This window comes from Caretta caretta, chromosome 28, assembly GCF_965140235.1.
Source record: "Caretta caretta isolate rCarCar2 chromosome 28, rCarCar1.hap1, whole genome shotgun sequence".
Classification (NCBI taxonomy): domain Eukaryota; kingdom Metazoa; phylum Chordata; order Testudines; family Cheloniidae; genus Caretta; species Caretta caretta.
Genome location: NC_134233.1, coordinates 11,822,708 through 11,848,214, shown reverse-complemented (window position 1 = coordinate 11,848,214; position 25,507 = coordinate 11,822,708). Strand labels below are relative to the sequence as shown.

General features: G+C 51.5%; 1 protein-coding gene across 1 annotated transcript; it reads right to left on the bottom strand.

The window, feature by feature from the left end:
- Positions 1–23,807: 23,807 nt before the first annotated feature.
- On the bottom strand, positions 23,808–25,217 carry LOC142070306 (uncharacterized). Its single transcript, XM_075123873.1, has one exon. It carries the CDS (start codon positions 25,110–25,112, stop codon positions 23,955–23,957), a length of 1,158 nt encoding a protein of 385 aa, XP_074979974.1. The 5' UTR covers positions 25,113–25,217; the 3' UTR covers positions 23,808–23,954.
- Between the last annotated feature and the right edge of the window lie 290 nt (positions 25,218–25,507).

Genomic DNA, 25,507 nt, shown 5'->3' with positions numbered 1-25,507 from the left:
CTTCAATCTCTTTGGTCACTCGATTACAGACCTAAAAGTTGCAAATCTTTAACTAAAAAACTTCAAAAACAGACTCCAACCAGAGACTGCTGAATTGGAATTAATTTGCAAACTGGATACAATTAAATGAGGTTTGAATAAAGACTGGGAGTGGAAGGGTCGTTACACAAAGTAAAACTATTTCCCCATGTTTATCCCCACCCCCACCCCCCACTGTTCCTCAGACTTTCTTGTCAACTGCTGGAAATGGCCCACCTTGATTATCACTACAAAAGGTTCCCCCCCTTCCCCCCCCCATTCTCCGGCTGGTAATAGCTCACCTTAAGTGATCACTCTTGTTACCGTGTGTATGGTAACACCCATTGTTTCATGTTCTCTATGTATAGAAATCTCCCCACTGTATTTTCCACTGAATGCATCCAATGAAGTGAGCTGTAGCTCTCGAAAGCTTATGCTCAAAGAAATTTGCTAGTCTCTAAGGTGCCACAAGTACTCCTTTTCTTCAAGTGAGATGGTAATTCCTTAATTCCCTGGGTTACTTCCTGGCCACTTCTGTGACTTTAGTGCCATTATGAAAACTGTTCTCAAAATCTCTGGGTCCCCTTGCCCTACGCTGTGGTTATGAAAGCTCCTTCTCAGCTCCTTTTACTTTCCTGCTTTCCAGTTACTGTAAATAAACCATTAACACAATTCTTCTTGTTTCTTCCACATTCTTGTCTTAGTTCCAGTTGTTGGGGGCAGAGTCATGAGATGTGTTTGTGACACTCTACACCTTGGGGGAGCGTCTTATGCTGATAAGAAGCACACGGGATCTTTTCAGGGGAAAAGGCAATACACCGCATTTCTTGAAAATACAACTCTTAGCATACGCATTTAATCACACACACACACACACACACACACACGTGTCCTGCAGATGGTCTTACAGTTACCAGTTTGCTGTAGCTCTTGTCAATATAATGGCCAGTTAGATTGAACACAAGCGAGGAGCTGGGCTCTGTCGGTCGCGATCCCATGCTCCGAGGCTTTGCAGGACTGAACCCAGAGTCTGATGGCAAAACGCCCCAGTTTTAGACTTGTAAATTCCCACCTTTGTCGATGGATTTTGCAATGTCATTCTGTAATCGTTAGTCCTTAAGTGGGGTTAATCTCCGGGTTTTCCGCTATTATTATTTGATGGTTTTGTTGGCGTCCCATCCTTAGCTCTTCTTTGTTGTCTTGCATTCAGGGTGCCTGCCTCACCTTTGAGGTCATCAATGCTGCTAACATGTTTAGCGTCGGATACAATGGATGTTTTCTGATTGTCTCCTGCTGTTTCCAAGTCTCTCACTTCTTCTTGACCATCTGGACATTTCTGATGGCTTTTCACCTTTATTTTGAACTATGCACACATTTCTCACTCATACCAAACAATTTGATGGAGACTTTCAAACAGGATAATATTTTAGAAAGGATGATATGGTTTCTAAAGGGATTACAAAAGAACCTTAGGCAACTTAGTTTGCAATGCAGAGAAGAAACACAACTTAATTTGTAATGCAGAGAAGAAACAACACCTTGGAGCAAATACCATAATGAAACCTTATCCTGAAACAAAAGGTGACCAGGACTGTTCTGGTCTATTCCTGCCTGAAATCAGCTTCAGACATCACAATCTGGCTGATGCCTCTTTACCAATGGCACACGAGGCCGTTCCTTCCTGCTCTCAGAAAGGGTGGCGGGCAGAATATGGTCAAATCCTATCATACATCAATCCATTTAATACATGATTATCCCTTGTCTTTCATTATGCAAAATGCAAACATCGAATCCTACTCCTCTAAGTGCCCTGTAACCCCCATATTCCTCACCTTGGATTTAATTGTGATGTTACACGTAAACCATGCCATGCAAGGGATCAGGGGAAAGGTGAGGAGCTGCCAAAAGTCACTCTTCTCTCTGTCTAGATCTGTGTCTCCTCAATGCCTATGAAATGAGAAGAATTGGACGGTTTTCACTGAAACATGCTGTAAGTTGTGGAATCAGCCCAAAATGAGCTTCCCCAGAGGTACCAGCAAGGAAGGTCAGCACCCCCCGGGTGGGCTGTGATACAACCCATCAGGAGCCATTGCCCAGCAAGGAAGCTCCCATTCAATGATTCACCTGCATGAGACCACAGCAAGGGAATTGCTCCACCTTGCTGGGAGATTGAGCAATGCCCCACCCCCACCCCAGACATGCCTGGCCTGGGGCTTCCCAAGCACAGGGATTGAGGGGACAAAAACCAAACTCAAACCCAGGGGCACATGCTTGTCCTTTCTCCTTCCCCCACCTACACTGCAAGCAAGAAAGACACTGAAGACTTGAGACTCCAACTGAGGGGACTGGCCCAGATTTCAAGGGAGAAATCTGGGTGCTAGGGACTGCAAAATCCAGGAGGGGGAGAAAAACGGCTTCGTCTCGTTGTTGCCCAGTCTAGGAGGGTTGAGAGTTCAGACTGTGCGCTTAGGTGTTTATTTCCTTTGGTAACTTACTTGGATTTTTTGCCGTTCACTTCATACCACTTAAAATCTCTATTTTGTCGCCAATAAACGTGTTGACCTGTTCAATTTGACCAGTGAGTTTCCCTGAAGTGGATGGTAAATTCCTCAGTTATCAAAGGCTGGTGTCGAGCCACTTTTCACTGACGAAGTGGGGAAAGAATTCATACGATAGAGAGCCTACTCCTGAGATACAGGGCTGGGAGCTGGGGGGATCCGGCTGGTGCCTCCCTGTGTGACTCAGGAGTGGCTCGGGGAGCATTCATGCGATCAAGCTGGGTGATAACAGCACCTGGCGGGGGTGCTGCTGGTCACTAGCAGGGCATTGGGAGAGACAGCCCAGGCTGGCGAGGGTTCAGGGGGCACAGTGGTCCCTTGGTCCCAGGCTGCACCTCAGGGGGATCCCATCACATTGTCCCCCTCCAGCACCCACAAGGAATAGCGAGCCTCTAGGAGGAGCATTTGGGCTTTGCTGAGAGGTGTCACTTTCCAGTCTGTGCTCTGTCTCTTCTCCTGGACACACCCCTGTCAATCAGGAATCGCTCAGCTGTGCTCTGCAGAGAGCTGACTGGTGACACAGGGCGCAGCCTGGGATGGGACGGAGGTGTGGCAATGCTGAGCGTCACAGGCCATGGGTTTAGACAGCTAGAAAATCACAGGAACAACACGGATCCACACAGCGGAGTTAGGTGCCGAAACTCCCCGTACAGTGCTTGGGCCACACAGGCACCGTACAATACAACACACGAAACCAGCTCACTGGGCAGGGAGGCAGCCAAGCCCTTGAATGGGAGAGACTGAGGAGGGGGAGGTGTCCTAGCCCGACCCTTCTCTCACAGCACTCACCTGGGCTGTGTCCAGCTGCCTCGCGTAGCTCGGGGTGTGAGTACCAACCTCAGGGCAGAGTGTTACACACCAGGGCACACACCCCATGGGGACTGGGAGCTCGATAGTTTGCTTTCACCCACCAAGAGCCAACTCCCCAGGCACGGCAAGAGCATGAAGAGGGAGTCCCAGACACTCCCCTTGGGCCCTCTGCTCTGTCCTGCCACCGAGGCAAGCCTGCCTTTGGGCTCGATCTGTGGCTCAGGGAGGCCTGAGCAGGAGCTGGTGCTGCCAGCATCACCCCCCACTGCCTGCAAGGGAGGAAGGATTGAACCAGGGTCCCCATGTTTCAGGTCAGTGTGTGAAGCACGGTGCTGTGGTGCGGCTCTCTCCCGCGCTCCTGTGGAAGTTGGGTCCCCGCGGCTAAATAATGAAAGAGCTCGGGCCGGGGGATTGGATCACCGGGGTTTCCTAATTCCGACCTCGCCGGTGGGTTCCTGCTCCACTGGACAGTGTCATCCAAATAACATTGTTAGAAATCCGTCCTGAAAAGATGCGGAACAACAGAAATTCAGGGGTTTCAGGACAGGGAGACCAATTCAGGCAATCAGAACAGCAGATAGGACACATTTTGAGCTCCTTTGAGGCTCCAGGCAGACATGTTATAGAGAAGGAAACTGGCCAGGAATTCTTGGAAACTGTGTAAACACTTATAAAAGTATCCATTTGCTTTATGATGAGGGGGTATGGGGGTGGGTGTAAACTATTTCCCTGAATCAAGTTTCCACTGGCAGCTCAGTCCACCATGTCAGCAAGAGAAGAGCTATGGTCCCTGGGCATTGGGCCTCCCGGGGCCTTTAACACCACAGCCCTGGGGAGGTGGTGCTGAGATGGACCATCCAGTGAGGAACACAAGTCCTTCTACCGTCCACCACACCCTCTTTTGGAACGGCTGCTGATTGCTCACCCCATCTGTGGGAACTGTTATCCCCTCTGCCACCCTCTATCTGGGGGTTTTCTCTTCTGCACCTATCTGGCAGGGCAGCCCCCCATCTGAACCCCTGATCCGCTCCAAGTTTTGTCCCTCTGCCCATCCCTCCCCTCCAATTTCCCCCCTTCAGGGAGATTTTCCCTGCCTTTGGTTGCAGGGAGCAGATGCTGGGGGTGAGTGAGGGCAGCAACTTGCAGATGTCACTGAGCAGGTGATAAGAACAGAAGAGCAAAGAACGGCCAGACGGGGTCAGACCAAAGGTCCATCTAGCCCAGTGTCCGTCTGCCGACAGTGGCCCAGAGGGAATGAACAGACAGGAATCATGCCGGGATCCATCCCTTGTCGCCCCTTCCCCAGCTTCTGACAAACAGAGGTTAGGGACACCATCCTGCCCATCCTGGCTAATCGCCATCGATGGACCGAGCCACCAGGAATCTCTCTAGTTCCCTGTCGAACCTTTTGATCCCAGGACCCTGCTCAGGAACGTAGAAAGTTCTAATAAAGAAGCAGCTTCTGACACCGGGGATCTCCTCTTCCTCCTCCCCTCCCGGGGGGATGAGCAGGCCCCCCAGCTGTCTCTCTGCCCCGGCCCCTATACCTCATCACCCCTTCAGCCTCCCTCCAAATGTTCCCTTCCCCCTATCACCTCTTCAGCCCCCCTTCAGCCTCCCCCAACTGCCCTGGTCCCCTTCCCCTCATCGCCCCCCTCAGCCTTCCCCCCCTCCCAGGCTCCTCCCCAGCTGCCCTTTCAGTCTTCCCCCCCTACAACCAACTGCCCTCCTTCAGCCTTACCCCCAAACCCCTCATCTAGCTGCCCCACATTCCCCCTTTAGCTTCCCTCCCCCCAACTGCCCCTTCACCCCCTCACCCACTCCCCTCCCTCTGCCTCGCCCCAAATTCCCAGCCCCACCACGCTGAGGTTCCCTTCCCCACGACCATCCACTTCCTTCCCATGGGGAACAGGAAATGCTTTTGAAAAAACCTTTTGTAAAAGTAAAAAGTAAAACAATCGAAGCAAGCCCCTCCCTTGCTTTGTGCTGGGTTTGTGTGTGTTTGGCTGAGGAGGGGTTGTTCTGAGCACACGCCCTGTGTGATGGTAAATCCCTTGCCCTCTCAGTTGCTGGAGTTCTCACACCCTCTGCTCTTGGGTGTGAGCTCACCACAGGACACGGCGTCTTATTTCCAGAGCATCTTGGAGATTAGACAGAGGAACCTGCACCCCAAACCCCTCATCCTCAACCCCACCCCAGAGCCCGCACCCCCAGCCGGACCCCTCACACTCTTGCACCCCAACCCTCTGCCCTAGCCCTGAGCCCCTCATCCCTGGCCCCACCCAACAGCCCACACCCCAACCCTCTGCCCCACCTGAGCCCCCTCCCACACGCCGAACCCTTCAGCCTACCACACACCGTCCATGTGCAGAATGAATTTTGGATTGAGCAGCAATGTACAGGGGAGGGGTCACCCCTCATCTCCATATTGGTGCACAGAACAACATTCATTCTGCACTGTTACCCCCAAATCTCTGTCAGGAATAATAAGGAGGTGACATTTTCAACAGGTCCGACTCCTACCAGCATCTATCAACTGGGAGCATTAGAAATCTCTGTGCCTCCCACCCATGTTGCACTGAAATAAAGGATAGAAAGAATATACCCTTAAACAGAAAGAAGATTTATTAAGGGATAGATACAACTGGGGGAAGATTCACTATGGGGAACACTACAAATACCTCCCCATAGATTCCAGCAAGGGGCATAAAGCCCAGACCCTTAAACTGTCCTTTGGTTAAACTAATAAATGCCCCCAAAATAATGACTCTCTCTCTCCAAGCTGCAGAAGAAGTACACCGACAATGGATGGTCCATCTCAGGATCTCTGGAGCATCGGAGGATCTGGCTCTCTACTGCCGAAGCAGGAGATCAACAGATCTGGGCCGACAGCAAAGCCTCCACTGGGGCCTTTGGTGGATGACGGGAGTCAGGTAAGTATCCGAGTCCTTGACAGATGTGAGTAGCCGGAGTCTTGATCCGATGCCGCGCAAAGAACCTGGCCGTGGTTGCCTCCATGGTGGACAGCGCCTGGGTCACCCCCGACCCTCCCTCGTACGCTCGCCGTGGCGCACATTCCTGAGGCGCACGCCGACGGGCCCTGCCCCACCGGGCCCAGCCAGTTCTCTGCCCCTCCGGTTCCGTCAGGGACACAGAGTTTTGGCGGGAAAATGCCAGGAAGAAAGGGTACCAAGATGGAGTTCAAACCCTTCCAATCGTGTGCACCATCTTGAATTTCTAAACTCCATTTTCAATTTCAGCAACATTCAAAACAGAATATGACCATGTACCAAAATCGCCTTACAGCACACGGACATAACAAATTAGAGGAAACACTGCTCCTGACTTTCAACCTGTCTGTCACATCTTGAATTTCATACATTGACCGATGAGAATAAACGGCTCTCAGGTGACCTACAGACCAACAGTTGTTCATCGGAATTATTCAGCAAGTATTTTAGATGACCTGGAACATTGGAGGAAATCATCAACTGCTAAGAGACAATTAATGGAGAGAAGCAGCAAGAGGAATCCCATACTTTGGATTGGTTGTGTCTTATTTCCCTGATTTGAAAGAGACCAAAAGGACCTGAGTCTCCTCGCTGTCGATAGCCCCCTGCTCGGCCAGTCAGCATTGAGATGCTGAGGGGTGGGAGGCTGACAGGTCTCACCAGATGTCTCAAAGGATGGCCCTGGTCACCATCAGAGGGGATCACTCTCAGATCCACACCCACCGCTTTGGGAGGACCTCCCGCATTGTGAGCAACCCCCCCCCACCCACACTCCACACACACCCCTCCTTGGTAGAGGGAGGGAAGCAGGGAAAAGGGAAAAAAGAAGCAAGAGAAGAGGAGAAAGGAGGGAGGAAAGAGGAAAAGGGAAACCAAAAAGGATAAACCCCAAGGTCCCCAGTGATTCCAAGGGTCACAGTCCGAGGTAGGAAATCAAATTCTGCCCCCTTAAGCCAGTGTTTTCTGTGCCGAGAATTCTGCCTGCAGCAGGTGCATCAGACCCAACAGGTTCCAAACCTCTCGGAGCCTCTGACCTTGTCCAAGGGACGTTCGTTTTCTGGCACAACCAGGGGTAGGAAAGGAGAAAACTCCACAGAGGATCCTCCTCACGCTCACAGACGGGAATCCTAATTCTCTCCCCGTCCTCGAGGGGAGACCTGGAGAAGGAGACGTGCGGCAGCAAAGCCGGGGGGGTCTCCGAGACTACCCTGGCCCTGCACCTCGGCCCTGCCCGGCTGATGGGGTCTCTCTGCGAGGTCACCCCCTCCCCACCACCTTTGCCCAATGGACTGAGTTCCTGCAAAAGGCCTTGGAGATGTCACTGCCCCACACACCCCTCCCCTCCAAGCTGATGACTTGCCCCTGCCCAGCCTCTTTGGAGGTTGGAGTTGTTGTCCCTGCTGTTATCACCACCCCCTGCTGGCCAGTCACACAGGCAGAGGGAGCCCGGGGAGATGCCGCTTTTTTTTTCATGTTTGCTATCTTTGGAGTTCGCACATCCAGACGACGTGCGGTTCACAGCAGCGGATACTTTGAGAAACCTGCTGGGTGAAGCAGGCCTTTTCCAAACTGACATTGGCCCAAATTCTGCCTCAGTTCAGCTGGATTGGGACACGTCTGTGTCAAAGGAGTGGTTCACACCTGATTTGCCCAGAGACCTCAGAGGAGGGGTAGTTAGATATAGGATAAGTAGGAATCGACAACAATGAAGTTAAATATAAAGGTGAAAGACCCTCACCTTGCAGGTCAACAAGCCTGTTCTGTTCTTTCCCTCCAATGCATCTGGCACTGGTCGCTCTCAGGTAGCACACTGGGCTTGACGGACCATTGGTCTGACCCAGTCTATGGCCTGTCGTGCGTTCTTATGGAAGTCCTCTGCGGCCTTGTCTACATGGGCAAGTTTCTGCACAGGAAAGCAGCTTTCTGCGGTGTAACTCCCGAGGTGCGCACGCAGATTTCGTGATGCATGATAGAAAGGGGCCATGACAGGGACACACTGCCGTGCGGGGTGAAAGTGAAGGAGCTGTGACATGCCTACCACAAGGTGCAGGAGGCAAACTGCTGCTCCATATTGGGGGCTAACTAACCCCAGCATCACGGCAAGAATCTACCTAGCAGCTGGAGAAAAAATATGTATGAGAGTCAAAGACACCCCCACGTGGCCCGTCTCTTCCCCAATCTCAACACCTGGAAGATTGTCTGGAAGACTCAGAATTTGAACTGCGGAGATTGGTCCCAGGCTGAGAGGGAATTCAGTCTGTGTATTAAGAACTCAACATGGCCTGGAGCAACCAGTGAGTGAGAAAAGCTGTTTGATCCAATTCTTGCTTAGTATATTCAAATTAGAGTTTAGACTGGGAGTCTGTTTTCATTTGTTATGTAAACACTTTTGACCTCTGTGACCAATACTTATACTCAGTTAAAATCTAACTTTCTGGAGTTAATAAACTTATTTTACTATTTTATACTTACTCCTGAGTTTGTCCAAAGTGCTTGGGAAAGTTGCTCACATGACAAAGGCTGGTACATGTCCCCTTTATTTTTGATGAAGTGGCGAACTAATTAATGAGCTTACACTTTTCAAGAGAAGGCCGTGAGCCGTGTAAGATGGTACATTTCTGAGGTGCAAGGCTGAGAGCTGGGGAGATATGCTGGTGTCTCTGTATAATTGAGGAGTGGTTTATAGAGCATTCATGCAACTGAGTTGGGTGCTTTGCTGCATGTTGTTGGCCAAATGATCATAGAATCCTAGGATATCGGGGTTGGAAGGGACCTCAGGAGCTATCTAGTCCAACCCCCTGCCCAGAGGAGGACCAATCCCCAACGAAATCATCCCAGCCAGGGCTTTCTCAAGCCTGATCTTAAAAACTTCTAAGGAAGCAGATTCCACCACCTCCCAAGGTAACCCATTCCAGTATTTCACCACCCTCCTAGTGAAAAAGTTTTTCCTAATATCCAACCTAAATCTCCCCCACTGCAACTTGACCATTACTCCTTGTCCTGTCATCTGCTGTCACTGAGAATAGTCTAGATCCGTCCTCTTTGGATCCACCTTCATTTAGTTCAAAGCAGCTATGACATCCCCCCTCATTCTTCTCTTCTGTAGAGTAAACAATCCCAGTTCCTCTGGCCAGGAGGGATTTAAAGGTGGTTAGCCTTCCCTTTCTATTTATGACTCTATCCTAACGCAGGAAGTCGTCCTAAGTTACGCTGCTCCCGCTGCGTGAATAACAGAGCTGGATTTGACGTCGCTTCGGTCGACTTACTGCTCTGTCTACACTGGGCTGGGTCGATGGGAGACGCTCTTCGGTCAATTTACCTTTTTCCTGCCGTTCCTGGCGCAGTCCCAACGGCGACTGGAGAGCGCTCTGCTGCCAATTTAGTGGGTTTTCACTCAACCCCCATGACATCAACCCCCAGTGGATCCACCGCAGCAAACAGAGCCTACCAACCATGGATGTGTGTGTTAGTAGAGATCAAAGCGACTGTTAAATGTTCAAATGTATTGGGTGTTTAAACCTCCTGAAAACTTGTGGAATGTTGTTTGCACTGTTTTCACGTCTCTGTGTCCTGTTACGCTGTGATAGCAAAGAGTTGAGGTGGAAAGAGGCACTCCCCCCTCTCAGAGCTATTAATGCTAGCTGTCTGCTCGCTGCACTGCATTTAGGCTCTGGTCATGTGGGGATGATTTTTCTGTTGATTTTATTTTATTTTATTTTGCATCAAAAAGGGCTGGAAATGTCTGTTTTAAGAGATTGACCTCTGCCCCACCGTTCCATAAGGATGAGTGCATTTTGTCACCAATTCCTCAGCCATGGAATAACTGGGGGGTCTTAGGACAGGTAAGAATCCTGCACTGGTCTCCAGGGGATAGACAGATGGGCCTCATGTCCCTTTTCCGTCTCTGCCTTCTCTCCTGCAGTAAGAAGCAGCCAGACCTCATGAGCCAGGGATGTTGAGTGAGCCCCCAAATCATTGATTGGCCCTGTACTGGATCTGAGAGGAAGTGGGGTGACCCATAGAAATCAGGAGAATGCTGGAATTCTCCAGAAAAGTGGCATGTCTCCATCCCGGGGAGTGTAGGAGGAGGGGTTGGCTCCTCAGTGGCTGGGCCTGGCCATCTCCTCTTAGGAAGCGTGGACAGCTCTCTGCACAGCAGGAAACTCCCTCCAACTGTGTGAGCCCCACGGACCCCTCCCGGCCTGTGGCCTGTCAGTAGGAGCAGGAGGAGAACTACTGGACTGAGGAGATAACAAAGCAGCTCCCTACCTGTGCGATGAGAGCGTGTGAGCCACACAGGTTAGAACCACGTCCTGGGGGTGGGAGCGAGCCAGCAAGGCCATGGCCCTGAGCACTGCTCTTCTGGCTCTGGGATCACAGCTGTTGTCGAGCCAGATTAAGATCCCTCCCACGATGTCTCCAACCTGGAAGAATGCCAGAAAGTTGAGGGATGGATTTATCAATGAGCGGCCTCCTCCCAGGGAAGCCCTCCTGGCAGCCCTGAAAGCCTCCTCTGACCTCGGTTGCCCATCTTGGCTGCTCCCGAAGAGGCTTTGACAAGTCCAGGAACCCCAGTCTTCCTGAGGTCTGGGTTAGCACCTTCAAGCTCAAAAACACGCACAAAACCTTAGAGTGGGCACAGTCCTAACTCCCCTGATGTCCCAGGGCCTTCCCTGCCGTAGCAAACGGCTCTCAGTCCCGCTCTCAAGGGCTTCCCTCCAGGAGCCTTTCCTCCATCTCTGCAACTTCCTTTTAGCTCTTTCTTGCACAATCCGTTCCTCCAGACCAGTGGTTCTCAACCTAGGTTCCATTGTGGGGCACATCCAATCCGACCTGTTTGTCCCTGAGGATGTCCCAAAGGGGCGCAGCTCTGTGCTGACCGGGCCACAGGTTGAGAAGCACTGCTCCAGACCCAGCTGGTTCTACCGATGTATCCCAGAGCCCATGGCAGAGACAGGAGGCAGGGCTAGTTGGGTGGGGCTAGCCAGCTCCCGGCCCCAGTCTCCTAAGTCCCCAGTCTCTAACCTCGGGTTCATGCTATGGCACTTAGAAGAGCAGTGCAGACAAGGTGACTTGGGCTGGAGCCCAGGCTCTGAAGCCACCGTCCTCCCCAGGCTTCAGAGATCAAGTTCCAGCCCCAGCCCAGAAGAGTCTGCATTGCTGTTGTGGCCCCTCAGTGCCAGCCCTGGGAGCCCAAGTCCATAGGGCCAGGCTTTCAGGCTCCTGCTGCAGAGTTTGCAACACAGGGAGACAGACCCTAAAGGGACAAGCCACCTCCTAGGACTCTTCCGTGAGGAATTGCTCATTGCTCTTTCCCCTCTCGAACAAGGAGCAGGAGCTCCAAGGCGGGTGGCTGGATTCTGTTGACCTGTTCTGCTAGCAGGAGTTAGAGCCCTGCACAAATCAATCTGCTGATTGAGGGGCCATTTGTTAACTTCCCGCTGGGAGCTGTTGGAAATAAGGAAGTCGGGCAGAGACAGGGATGACCTGCAGGAAACCCTAGGAACAGGCAGGTTGGGGAGGAAGTTCAGGCTGAGGATTCTGTTCATTGATTAGTCTCAGAGTTTCAGGAAAGCCAAAGCCCAGGAAGGGAATAAGTCTGCACTTCCGCGCCATGTGCAGGCGGTCTTTGGAGAAGGGCTTGAATGTCACCTATCCCCGTGGCCAAGCGATGAATGGCAACAGGCTGAGCCAATCTTCCAATCCCATGCCAGTGTCCCAGGAATGGTTTCCGAGGAGAGGAACTTCTCCCATCCCCCTCTCTGCGCAGCATCCCCCTGCCCCATTGCGGGCGTCTCTTACTCTCTCCATCTTGTCTCCGTGGAGAGCTACGATGGCCCTCAGCTCTTCCTCTGCGGCTCTAAATCTCTGCAGGGTGGGTGTTGTCAGACCCTTCACGGCTGCCATCAGCAGGGCATGGAGCGGGGCTGAGGAAGGGTGCTCCCTGGGGGTCTGCAAAGAACAGGGACAAAGCCTGTTGGGATTGAGTATTTCCCTCGGGCAGCTGCCCTGGAACAGTCTGTCCCCGGGGGAGGCTGGCAGTGCCGAGGGAGCGTGGAGACTCCGGCTGAGCCCTTTTCTTCAAAAGCCTCCCCAGGTGCTAAGGTTTCCTCAGCCTTTGTCCCCTCTCTGCCCCCCTCTCCTGAGAAGAGACGGGAGCCTCTCGGGCAGTGCTGGGGCCCCAAGGGCCACCCCGTTTCCTCCCTCGCTAGCCCCTCCTTGCAGGAAACCCCGCTTTTGCTGAGAAAGCCTCAATGTCCTGCAAAGCCCATTCGAGTTGCTCCTTGAGTGTCGCCGAGGGGTCACTGGAGAACCTGCCCCATGTCCCATCCCACCTCGAGCGCCTGAGGAGATTGGCTCAGCAACTCTGGCAGCCCACAGTGTCTGCGAGGAAGGGACTGAGAATAGGGCTCAAACGGAAACGCCCTCTTCCTTCCCCACCTCACAGCTTGTGGGGCTGCCAGAAAACAGGCAGGAATCGCCGTCAGGACAGAAAGTAACTGAGACTTAAGAAGCAAGTTTGCCTGGCTGAGGAGAAGCCCAAAGCGTGGGCCTCTGGGGCCAGAGCCCTGGGGGTGAGAACTCACTGGGCACAATGTTACTCCAGGGGGCCTGGTTCCAGGATCACCTAAACCCAGGGCTTGGGGTGCTGGAGGCCTTTGCCCTGGTGTCCCAGGGCAACCCCTGGGGATTACTGCAGCTGGCCTGCATGGCGCTGGATTAGCACCGTCTGTCCTGGTTGCCAACAGCTGAGGGGTAGCTCAGTGGTTTGAGCATTCGCTAAACCCAGGGTTGTGAGTTCAATCCTTGAGGGGACCATTTCGAGATCTCGGGTAAAAACTGGGGTTTGGTCCTGCTTTGAGCAAGGGGGTGGACTGGATGACCTCTTGAGGTCCCTTCCAACCCTGATATCCTAGGATGCAGTAGAGCACAGCGGAGTGGCACACTCGCCTCCATACTCCAGACCCCCGGCAGGTCAGAAGCTCCCAGAATTGCAGCCTTTTGTATGCGCTGCAGGGTGCTCTGTCCCGAAGAGGAAGAGTTACAAAGGTGTCTAGAGGCTTTTGTAACTCGGACAGAGCCCAGATGTTGGCAGGCGAGAGGGAACCTGGGACCTCTGGAGCTTTGTGCAGGAGCCTCGACCACAGGAGCGAAAAGCCAAGAGGCTGTTAGCTAAGGCTCTAGAGCAGACTCCTTTTCTCTGTGTCTCCAAGTGGTCCTGGTGCCACGAGATGGGCCAGAACCCCACAGCCAGGACATATGTGGGTTCCCCCGACCAGGGCAGGGATGGGCCTGGTCTGGTTTTCAGCCGTGCCTGTGTGCCATGGAAAGTGCATCAGAATCGGGCACCTGAGTCAGGGACTTCTGCCAGTCCCACAAAGCACCTCTGGACTTGTTTAGGTGCCTAAACCCCTTTGTCAAAGCGGGCCTCATTCAAGCGACCCAGATAAAGGCTGGCTGGAGTCGATCACCCTTGACGAGTGTTTCTTTTCAGCCCCTGGGAGATATTCCTACACACAGCAAGGGATGCTTTCCATGAGCACGGCCAACCAGCATCATTACCATCGTCATATGGGAGCTGCTTGTTAATGAGGGGCTGGGAGTGCGCTCTTCTTCCTGCTCTTCTGGGCTTCCTTTTTCCCACTTCCCCTTCGTGTCAGGCGGCTCCTTCTTCGTCCCTGCAGCAGAAAGAAACATTCTTAACATTTTGTTTACAGAGGATGGAAGTTGGGTCCAGAGCCCTGAAGCGAATTGACCAGGGTCAGACTGAAGGTTGTTGGTTTTTATTATCTTTTTTGGTTTTGTTATCTTCCCTTTTGGTTCTATCCCTGGAAATTGCCCCCGACTAGTCTGCTGAAAGATAAAATCATCTAAATCTGCCTCCAAAGAACCTGACAGGCTGAAGCAGGAGGAGACCTGAGAGATGGCCACTTTCAAATCAAAAGGGAACGCTGAGACCTGCCTGTTGCCACACCCGCCCCCACCCGTCCCGAGGAGAAGGAGGCGCCGACCTGTCGTGTGCGATCTAATGAGCAGGGAAAGAATCTGGGAATTACCTTCTGTAAAAACTCATCCTTTTGTTCCTCAAACACCTGTGGAAATAGCTGATTCAAGAAGTTGTTGACAGAGAGATGGTCCGTGTCTCTCAGCAGCTCCTTGGGTCACCAACCATTGTCAACCAAGCCAGTTGGCAGACTGACGGCAGGGCAAGAATGCTGACGCCGAACACTCTTTGCTGTTGGCGTCCGTGACATCACAATCAGCTTGTGCATAAACACACACAGACCCCACCCAGAGAGACACACCCCCACTGAGCAACTCCCCACCCTCCTTCCCAGCACTTCCTGCCCACCGCAGAACAGCTGTTTCGTGGAATTGAGGATGCTCCGGGAGGGTCGGTTCGGGGCGGGGACATGGCATACTTGGGGCAGTGCATGGGATTCTTCTCTCCTAAGTGCAGGGCTCAGCACTTGTCCTTGCTGAACCTCATCAGATTTCTTTTGGCCCAATCCTCTAATTGGTCTGGGTCACTCTGAACCCTATCCCGACCCTCCAGCGTATCTCCCTCTCCGCCCAGCTTAGTGTCATCTGCGAACTTGCTGAGGGTGCAATCCATCCCATCCTCCAGATCACGCACAAAGATGGTGAAGAAAACCGGCCCCCAGAGTGACCCGTGGGGAAGCGGGGGAGGGGGTGGAGGAGAGGAGGCAGACGGTGAGTGGCAGGGACCCCACAGAGGGGGGTGCAGTGGAGGAGAGGGGGAAATCATCCAGGCAGCGGCGGGCAGTGTGGGCTGGGAGAAGGGGCGAGACAGATACAGGAAGAGATGGAGCACAGGGGGGAAATGGGGCCCAGGCACCCGGGGCCTGGTCATCGTTGGCACCAGGAGAGGAGAGGAGACAGAGACAGAGACAGAGACAGAGTGTGTGTGATGGCCAACATACTAGAGGAGAGACAGAGAAAAACATGGTAGGATAGCAAGCAACTCACCTCCTGGAGTCATCTGTCATGAAGCGGGACTTCATGTTTCCTCTGAATTGTGTGGGGGTGCCTCAGTTTCCCCTATGCAGTTCTTAAGGATCTAGGGGGTGGGGTAAGGGTGTATGATCATTGCAGAGCTCTGGAGGGCAGGTGTGTGCAGGGGTCTGGACACAGAGAATGGCCGACACCCTCTTTCCTGGCACCTGATGGCCTGGGCCCTTCCCCCCTGCAAGGTGAGAGCTAAAGGGTTGGAGAACAAAGGAATCGGGTGCCCTCCTGGCCGGGGACAGGGACAAAGCCCAGAGGAGGAGGGGCTGGGGGGAGTTTCAGTTGGGGGCTGGCTGGAGACATGGAGTGAAGGGCAGACGGGGTTGTCTGGCTCACTGCCCCCCAAAATGGACCCGGCTGAGGGGTCCGGTTCTCTGCACCTACAGGCTCTGTGTTAGACCATGTCCCTGTCGTCTAATAAACCTCTGTTTTCCTGGCTGGCTGAGAGTCCCGTCTGACTGCGGAGTTGGGGGGCAGGACCCTCTGGCTTCCCCAGGACCCCACCTGGGCGGACTGGCTGTGGGAAGCGCACGGAGGGGCAGAGGAGGCTGAAGGCTGAAGGAGGCTGAAGACGTGTTGTGCGTGTCGTGTTGCATGTGTCGTGTGACGTGTTGTGTGTGTGACTTGTGTGTCGTTTTGTGTGTGTGAGACGTGTTTATGTGTGCGTGTTGTGGTCCATGTTGAGTGTGTGTGTGCCATGTTGTATGCCGTGTTGTGTGCATGTGACGGTGTGTGCTGTGTTGTGTGCCGTTTTGTGTGCATGTTGTGTGTGTCGGTGTCATGTGTTGTGTGAGATATTTGTGTCTCGTGTTGTGTGTCGTGTGTCATGTTGTCTGTGTGTGTGTCGTGTTGTGTGTGTGTGAGTGATATTTTGTGTGCGATGTTTTGTGCATCGTGTTGTGTGTGTGTGTCACGTGTGCCGTTTTGTGTGTCATGTGAGGGGTTGTGTGTCGTATTGTGTGTGGGTGTCGGTGTCGTGTGTGATTTCTGTGTCACGTTGTCTGCCGTTTTGTGCGTCTCGTGTGTGTGTGTGTATGTGTCGGTGTCGTGTATGATTTTTGTGTGTCGTGTTGTGTGCTGTTTTGTGTGTCATTTTATTTGTGTGTCATGTTGTTTGTGTGTCGGTGTCCTGTGTTGTGTGTGTGTGTGTGAGAGACGTGTTTCTGTATGTGTGACGTGTTCTCTCTGTGTGTGTCGGTGTCGTGTTTTGTGTGTGTGATGTTTTGTGTGTGATGTGTATGTTGTCTTGGGTGTCCACACAGGGTAATGCACAAAGCATTCCCCTCATGGAGGAAGAGTGACACAACGTGGCCACTCAGGAGTAACACACAAACAATCCCCCCCCCGCCCCCGGAGCAACAGTGATGTGTGTGGCCAATTCAGGTCATGCCCAAACCATTTCCATCATGGAGAAAGAGTGACACCAGGTGGCCAATCCAGATAATGCACAAACCATTTCCCTCACAGAGCAACAGTGACACCGGGTGGCTAATCCAGGTATTGCACAAAGCATTTCCCTCATGGAGCAACAGTGACACTCGGTGGCCACTCACGGTAGTGCACAAATAATTTCCTTAACGGAGCAACAGTGACACCGGGTGGCCAGTCAGTGTAATGCACAAATCATTTCCCTCCTGGACCAACAGTGAGACCGGGTGGCCACTTGGAGTCATGCAGAAAGCATTTCCTCACGGAGCAATGGTGACACTGCGTGGCCAATTCAGGTAGTGCTCAAATCATTTCCCTCCTGGCCCAACAGTGACACTGGGTGGCCAATTCAGGTCATGCTCATTTCCCTCATGGAGCAAGAGTGACACCGGGCGGCCCCTTGGAGTAACACACAAATCATTTCCTCACGGAGCACCCGTTGCACAAACTGAGTTTAATAATAATAATAATAATAATAAAAATAAAGAAAAAATAGTTTCACTAGAAAAGGTAGATTTTCAGTGATTATAAGGGATAGCAAACAGAAGAAGGCAGATTACGAAGCAAATACAAATACACACACATACTAAGCCTAAGATCTTAAAGAGACTGGATTCAAGAAGTCATTTCCCATCCTAAATGTCTTTTGGCAACTTGAAGAGTTTCTGTACCTTAGACTTCCCGTTGTTTCTCTTTACAGACTAGACTCCTGTCTTAGTCTGGACTTCCCCCTTCTCATTCCCTTTGTCTCTTCAGGTACTTTCAGCAGCCTTTCTACTGCCCTGCATGATTTTCGTCCGCTCCGACTTCTCCATGGCTCCCGCGACCTCACCTGTGGGAATGCACACCTACCCGGGTCCTACAAAGGGAGACGGCACCAGGAGAGCAGAGGAGAGAGCGAGTTGGCGAACACACGAGAAGACGGCGAGTGCGGACGAGGAACTGGAAGCGCCGACCTGGCAGCCGGGTCTGCAGCGGGCAGAGAGCGGAGGCCTGGTTCCGCCTCCGTGGAAAGAGGCCCAAGCGGCTCAGGCCCCTCCTGCCGCGTTCCCCTCCGGCGAGAGCTCCGGCACCATTCCTCGCCAGAGCCGCTGCGAGAGCCGAGCCGGAGCCCTCGCTCCCCAGCGCTCGCCGGGGGCTGGGAATCTCGCCCTCGGCCCTGCCGCCCTCTTCCCTCCCGCCCACACCGGCCCCACGCGCCGCCCAGAGACCGAGTTCCCCCGACCGTCCCCGCTCCGCTCTCGCCCCCGCGGGGGGTCGTCTCCGGGGTGGGATTTCGGTGTCGTGTCCTCTGCCGTCTTGTGTTGCGTGTGATGTGTCGTATGTCGTGCCGTGGGTGTGTGAGACGTCGTGTGTGTCAGTGCCGTGTGTGAGAGCCGCCGTGTGCTGTGCGTGTGTGCGAGTGTGTGTCGGCGTGTGTGAGAGACGTGATTGTGTGTGTGAGACGTTGTTTGTCATGTGGTGTCGTGTGTGTGTGAGACGTGGTTGTGTGTTTTCTTGAGTGTTTTGTTGAGTGTATGATGTGTTGTGTGTCCGTGTTGCTGTGATTTTTGTGTGTGTGACAGGTTGTGTGTCATGTTGTGCATGTGCGCGTGCGACATGCAGTGTAGCCGTGACATGCTGTATACGTGCAACGCGCAACGTGCCTGCGTTGCGCACTGTGTTGTGTGTGCAACATGTGACGTGCTGTCTACAACGTGCAACAGGCTGTGTGTGATGTGTTGTGCATGTGACATGTAAAGTGTGACGTGCAACATGCTGTGTGTTCCACGTGCAACGTGTCAGTGTCATATGTGTGTCTCAATGTCGTGTGCCATTTTGTGTCACGTGTCATGTTGTGTGCGTCGTGTCTGTGACATGTCGTGTGTGTGCGTGCGACGTGTTGTGCATGTGCATGTGCATAGTCAGACAAGTGCGTGACGTGATATGTGCGACATGCGACAAACTGTGTGTGCGAAGTTGTGTGTATGCGACGTACGTGCAACATGCTGTGTGTCTTTGAGTGTGTGTGAGACGTGTTGTGAGATGTGTTGTGGGTCATGTTGAGTGTGAGACATGTTATGGGTCGTGTTGAGTGTGTGAGTGTGTGTGACGTGTTGTGGGTTGTGTTGTGTTGAGTGTGTTTTTGTGACATGTTGTGGGTCGTGTTGTGTTGAGTGTGACGTTGTGGGTCGTGTTGTGTTGAGTGTGTGTGTGTGACATGTTGTGGGTCGTGTGTGTGATGTTTTGTGTGTGATGCTTTCTGTATCGTGTTGTGTGTGTGTTTGCATCGTGTGTATTTTTGTTTGTCTTGTGTGCCATTTTGTGTCATCGTGTGTGTGTGACGTGTGTGCGTCCACGCCTTCGACGTATTGTGCGTGTCCGTGTGGGAAGTGCGAAGTGGGATGGGTCAACTTGCCACCCCCTTCCCCAACACTTTAGCCTCCTCTCGTAAACATGACCCTACCCCCACCCCAGGGTGCTACTGACACTGAAACGACCTAAAAGACCCCCGACTGATCACTATTGGCTGCACCCCATTGCCACCCGCACTTCTATGCTGCTGCTGGCCAAACCCTCCCCCCAAAATCTAAACCCCACCCGCTACCCGGAACCCAACTGGAACCCTGACCCCATAACCTGCCCCCCAACTCGAAACCCCTGAACCAAAACTGTAGCCCAACCCTCACCCCAACCCTCACCTCCAGCTCTGAACCCAGCCCCCCGAAGCCTGACACCGCTTTAAGCCAGAGCCCACTTCCCCATTCCCACCCTGGGCAACAACAGTGCAAACCACACCCTCCTGCCCCCCCGCCCAGGGATCCTGCTTCTTACCACCCCTTCTTTGGAAATGAACCTTTTCTTCACTTGCATCCCACACACCTTCATTCTCCTTTGAGGGCTTATTTAGTGACAGGGGTCTACACAAGGCTACTCTTTGCTATTACAGCGTAACAGGACACAGAGAAGTGAAAACAGTGCAAACAACATTCCACGAGTTTTCAGGAGGTTTAAACACCCAATACATTTGAACATTTAACATTCGCTTTGATCTCTACTAACACACACATCCATGGTTGGGAGGCTCTGTTTGCTGCGGTGGATCCACTGGGGGTTGATGTCATGGGGGTTGAGTGAAAACCCACTAAATTGACAGCAGAGCGCTCTCCAGTCGCCGTTGGGACTGCGCCAGGAACGGCAGGAAAAAGGTAAATTGACCGAAGAGCGTCTCCCATCGACCCAGCCCAGTGTAGACAGAGCAGTAAGTCGACCGAAGCGACGTCAAATCCAGCTCTGTTATTCACGCAGCGGGAGCAGCGTAACTTAGGACGACTTCCTGCGTTAGGATAGAGTCATAAATAGAAAGGGAAGGCTAACCACCTTTAAATCCCTCCTGGCCAGAGGAACTGGGATTGTTTACTCTACAGAAGAGAAGAATGAGGGGGGATGTCATAGCTGCTTTGAACTAAATGAAGGTGGATCCAAAGAGGACGGATCTAGACTATTCTCAGTAACAGCAGATGACAGGACAAGGAGTAATGGTCAAGTTGCAGTGGGGGAGATTTAGGTTGGATATTAGGAAAAACTTTTTCACTAGGAGGGTGGTGAAATACTGGAATGGGTTACCTTGGGAGGTGGTGGAATCTGCTTCCTTAGAAGTTTTTAAGATCAGGCTTGAGAAAGCCCTAGCTGGGATGATTTAGTTGGGGATTGGTCCTCCTCTGGGCAGGGGGTTGGACTAGATACCTCCTGAGGTCCCTTCCAACCCTGATATCCTAGGATTCTATGATCATTTGGCCAACAACATGCAGTAAAGCACCCAACTCAGTTGCATGAATGCTCTATAAACCACTCCTCAATTATACAGAGACACGAGCATATCTCCCCAGCTCTCAGTCTTGCACCTCAGAAATGTACCATCTTACACGGCTCACGGCCTTCTCTTGAAAAGTGTAAGCTCATTAATTAGTTCGCCACTTCATCAAAAATAAAGGGGACATGCACCAGCCTTTGTCATGTGAGCAACTTTCCCAAGCACTTTGGACAAACTCAGGAGTAAGTATAAAATAGTAAAATAAGTTTATTAACTACAGAAAGTTAGATTTTAACTGAGTCTAACTGTTGGTCACAGGGGTCAAAAGTGGTTACATCACAAATGAAAATAGACTCCCAGTCTAAACTCTAATTTGAATATACTAAGCAAGAATTGGATCAAACAGCTTTTCTCACTCACTGGTTGCTCCAGGCAATGTTGAGATCTTAATACACAGACTGAATTCCCTCTCAGCCTGGGACCAATCTCCGCAGTTCAAATTCTGAGTCTTCCAGACAATCTTCCAGGTGTTGAGATTGGGGAAGAGACAGGCCATGTGGGGGTGTCTTTGACTCTCATACATATTTTTTCTCCAGCTGCTAGGTAGATTCTTGCCGTGATGCTGGGGTTAGTTAGCCCCCAATATGGAGCAGCAGTTTGCCTCCTGCACCTTGTGGTAGGCGTGTCACAGCTCCTTCACTTTCACCCCGCACGGCAGTGTGTCCCTGTCATGGCCCCTTTCTATCATGCATCACGAAATCTGCATGCGCACCTCGGGAGTTACACCACAGAAAGCTGCTTTCCTGTGCAGAAACTTGCCCGTGTAGACAAGGCTGCAGAGGGCTTACATAAGAACGCACGACAGGTCATAGACTGGGTCAGACCAATGGTCCGTCAAGCCCAGTGTGCTACCTGAGAGCGACCAGTGCCAGATGCATTGGAGGGAAAGAACAGAACAGGCTTGTTGACCTGCAAGGTGAGGGTCTTTCACCTTTATATTTAACTTCATTGTTGTCAATACCTACTTATCCTATATCTAACTACCCCTCCTCTGAGGTCTCTGGGCAAATCAGGTGTGAACCACTCCTTTGACACACGCGTGTCCCAATCCAGCTGAATTGAGGCAGAATTTGGGCCAATGTCAGTTTGGAAAAGGCCTGCTTCACCCAGCAGGTTTCTCAAAGTATCCGCTGCTGTGAACCGCATGTCGTCTGGATGTGCGAACTCCAAAGATAGCAAACATGAAAAAAAAAACGCAAAGCCGGTTCTGAGGTTTCCAGAGCCAGGCCTGAGGGTTAAAGAGCTGTGCTCAAAAGGACAAGGGTCTCAGCAGCTATAAAAAGAACTAGTTGCAAAAACAAAACAAAAATTACATGGAAAAAAAACAACCAAACAACAACCACCCAGAAAAGCTCCCATCACTCGCCCATCACCATTGTAGATCTTGACATCTCCTGCCTAATGTGACATCTTTGCTTTGTGAACAAGAGCCCTGGGGAACTCTCTGGCTCACCTGTGTGGGTGGAAGGGGTCTCACACTACGTGGGAAGGCTGCATCACGAGAAAAACCACCTGTGCTCTACTTTCACACTTTCTAATCTTTCAGAGTAGCAGGCGGCGGAAAAGTGAGACACATGCATTAGACTCAAGAGCAAAACTAAGAGACCAAACCACAGACTCTGGACTCAGCATTCATGTATCCTGCAGTCTGAACTTGGAATCTGTTTCCCTCATTGGCTACCATCATTTAACCAACACGGAAGTGCTTCTTGTCCAGCAAGGCAGCCAGTTTGGGACCCATAGGCATGGCATGGCTCTGAAGGAATCAGCTGTTTCTCTCTGTGCTTCAGGAAACTTGGGATCCAAATGGTAAAAGACAGTTGTTCCCAGTTTCATCATGGCATCCTTTAGAAGTGTGAGCAATTCTAAAAACAGTTTACCTTGGCCACAGGTCACCATAGCGTCCATCTCTGGGGTGAAAATCAACCACTCGTACCTCTCATTTCTACCTGAGTTCTTGTCAAATCTTTGACCTTAGTTGTAGCAATTTTACACGGCTCTGGCGTAGAATTCTTCACCAACCACACAACATACCAGTAGCGATACTGAGGTAGAACTCCCCCAAATATGCCCTTTTGTTTCTTTAATCTGGTGGCACAGATTTAAATAAGGGACTAAATTCAGGTGCAGCTTAGAATCCCTCTAAGACACCAAATGTCAGGTATCTACTCAAAATGGGTGTCTTTCTGCAGCTCTATCACATTCCTCATGGATGTCATTTCCTACACATTTACAGCATCTCCCAGGAGTGAGCTGAACAGAAATGTCACTTCCATTTTTCCCATCTCTACCTAGGAAGGGATTGCATTTCCCAAATAAGAGGCAACATGCACCTGATTAGGAAGGGAAGATCTTCAGGAGCAACCTCCTGCAGGGCATGGGCCACAACTGCTTTGGGAGGCAAATGAATGGGTCTTTTGCTTAGTTCCAAATCATTTACTAGAGAATCCTCTTCCCAGCCCCTTCGGGAAATATTGACCTTACCAATTGAAGAACAGGGGGATAGAGATGGTGATGGAGAATCCCTCTGATTTACCCTATGTTCTTCTGTTGTTACAGAGGGGAAAAGACATTTTTCCCTATCCCTTCCCTATTCCTGCTCTTTGTTATACTTCAATATATTTTAAGGGAGGAAAACGGGAGTAAAAATATCTGCCTTCAGGAAAACCTGAAGCAACAGCACTCTGATGAACTGTGACAACTGGGAATGAAACAATATGATCCTGGTGGGGGAACTTGATGACTAACAATGGTTTTTAAATGGGGGAACAGTATAACTGTGATGCTCAGGCTTTGTTTAGACTAGGACATGTGATGGAGTTTAGGTCAGGTCAAGGGGGGGAAAGCTAATGCCAACCACTGCATCTCGGCTGCATCTGCACGACAACTGTAATTGTCTTTTAACACCAAGATCACTAACTTGAGCAGCCAACGCCATGTACAGTCCTAGTGGATGTAAGGCACGGGTAGTTTTTGCCTCAGTGTAGCTTGTTGGGAACAAACCTCTCTCCCCCACCTGGAGCTGATGAACATTCCTGGCTGGAGGGATACACGCTCCTTTGACCCAAAAGGAAAGGAGTTGATAGAAAACATCACAGGACTGACCCCAAAGAAGGGTGAGCTGCAAAAGGCAGGAGCAGGCAACTCATCTGGGGGAGCTGAGTAACCACGGTGAAGATGGGGCACAGATCACTAAGTGGGAATTAGCAAATGTGATTTAAAAGAAAAAAATACCTTTGGCCAGCCCTAGTCAAGGCATTTGTTACAGATCACTCCCATGTGGATTTTCTGATGTCTAATAAGGGTTGAGCGCTGATTGAAACTTCTCCCACACTCAGAGCACGTGTAGGGCCTCTCTCCTGTGTGGATTCGCTGATGTGTGGTAAGGGCTGAGCTTTGATTGAAGTGTTTGCCACACTCACGGCATCCATAAGGTTTCTCACCCGTATGGATTCGCCGATGTATGATAAGGTATGAGCTCCGATTGAAGCGTTTCCCACACTCAGAGCATCCATAAGTCTTCTCACCTGTGTGGATTCTTCTATGTGTGGTCAGTACAGAGCTCCGATTAAAGCTTTTCCCGCACTCAGAGCACATGTAGGGGGTCTCTCCTGTGTGCGTTCTCTGATGTGTGATTAGGGTAGAGCTCTGATTGAAGCTTTTCCCGCACTCAGAGCATGTGTAGGGCCTCTCCCCTGTGTGGATTCGCTGATGTGAGAGGAGGGATGAACTGTCAATGAAGTGCTTCCCACACTCAGGGCATCCATAAGGTTTCTCACCTGTGTGGATTTTCCGATGTGTAATTAGGTGTGAGCTCTGCTTGAAGTGTTTCCCACACTCAGGGCATCCATAAGGTTTCTCACCCGTGTGGATTTTCCGATGTGTAATAAGGTGTGAGCTCTGCTTGAAGTGTTTCCCACACTCAGGGCATCCGTAAGGTTTCTCACCCGTGTGGATTTTCCAATGTGTAATAAGGTATGAGCTCTGCTTGAAGTGTTTCCCACACTCAGGGCAGCCATAAGGTTTCTCATCTATGTGGATTCTCTTATGTGCAATGAGATGCGAGCTCCGCTTGAAGCATTTCCCACACACACAGCATGCGTAAGGTTTCTCACCCGTGTGGATTCTCTGATGTGTGAGAAGGTCCGAGCTCCCTTTGAAGCTTTTCCCACACTCGAGGCATGTGTAGCGTGTTCCTTCCAAGTTCATTCTCTCACGTGTAATAAGGTCTGACTGGCTACCGAAGTTTTCCTCTGGCCTCTGCTGACTCTCACAGGCTTTTGTTTTTTCTGGGCGTGCACAGCTCCCAGAATCATTCCCTTTGGACCTTCCTGACAACATCCCATGGGCTTCCACTCGCTCAGCATCTTCCTGCTGGGGTTCCTCCTCATTTTCACTCACCATCCCAAAACCTGACGGGAGACCGAGAGAATCCAGACGTAAGTCTCTGCCTGCGCCAGAGAGAAAGGAAATCTCAGAGAGAAGAACGGAAAAAGGGATGAAGGAACGAAAACGTGTACAGGACAGATCAAACCTATCAGGAGCTGATTTTCCCTTAAACCTTCCCCAGAGGAGAGAAAGGAAGGGATCAGTTCTGGGTCCGTATCTCAGAAGAAATCTCAGGGGACAGCGAGATTGGGGAGGGACCTGCTGCCAGTTGTCAGTCAGGATAGGTGGGAAACCATGAGTGACCTCTGTCTAACGATTCCACATCTGCAGGGAACAATCCTGAACTTGGAGAGCTCACAAGGTCTTTGTAGGGCATCCCAAATGTTTCCTGTATTCACCGACAGTTTTGG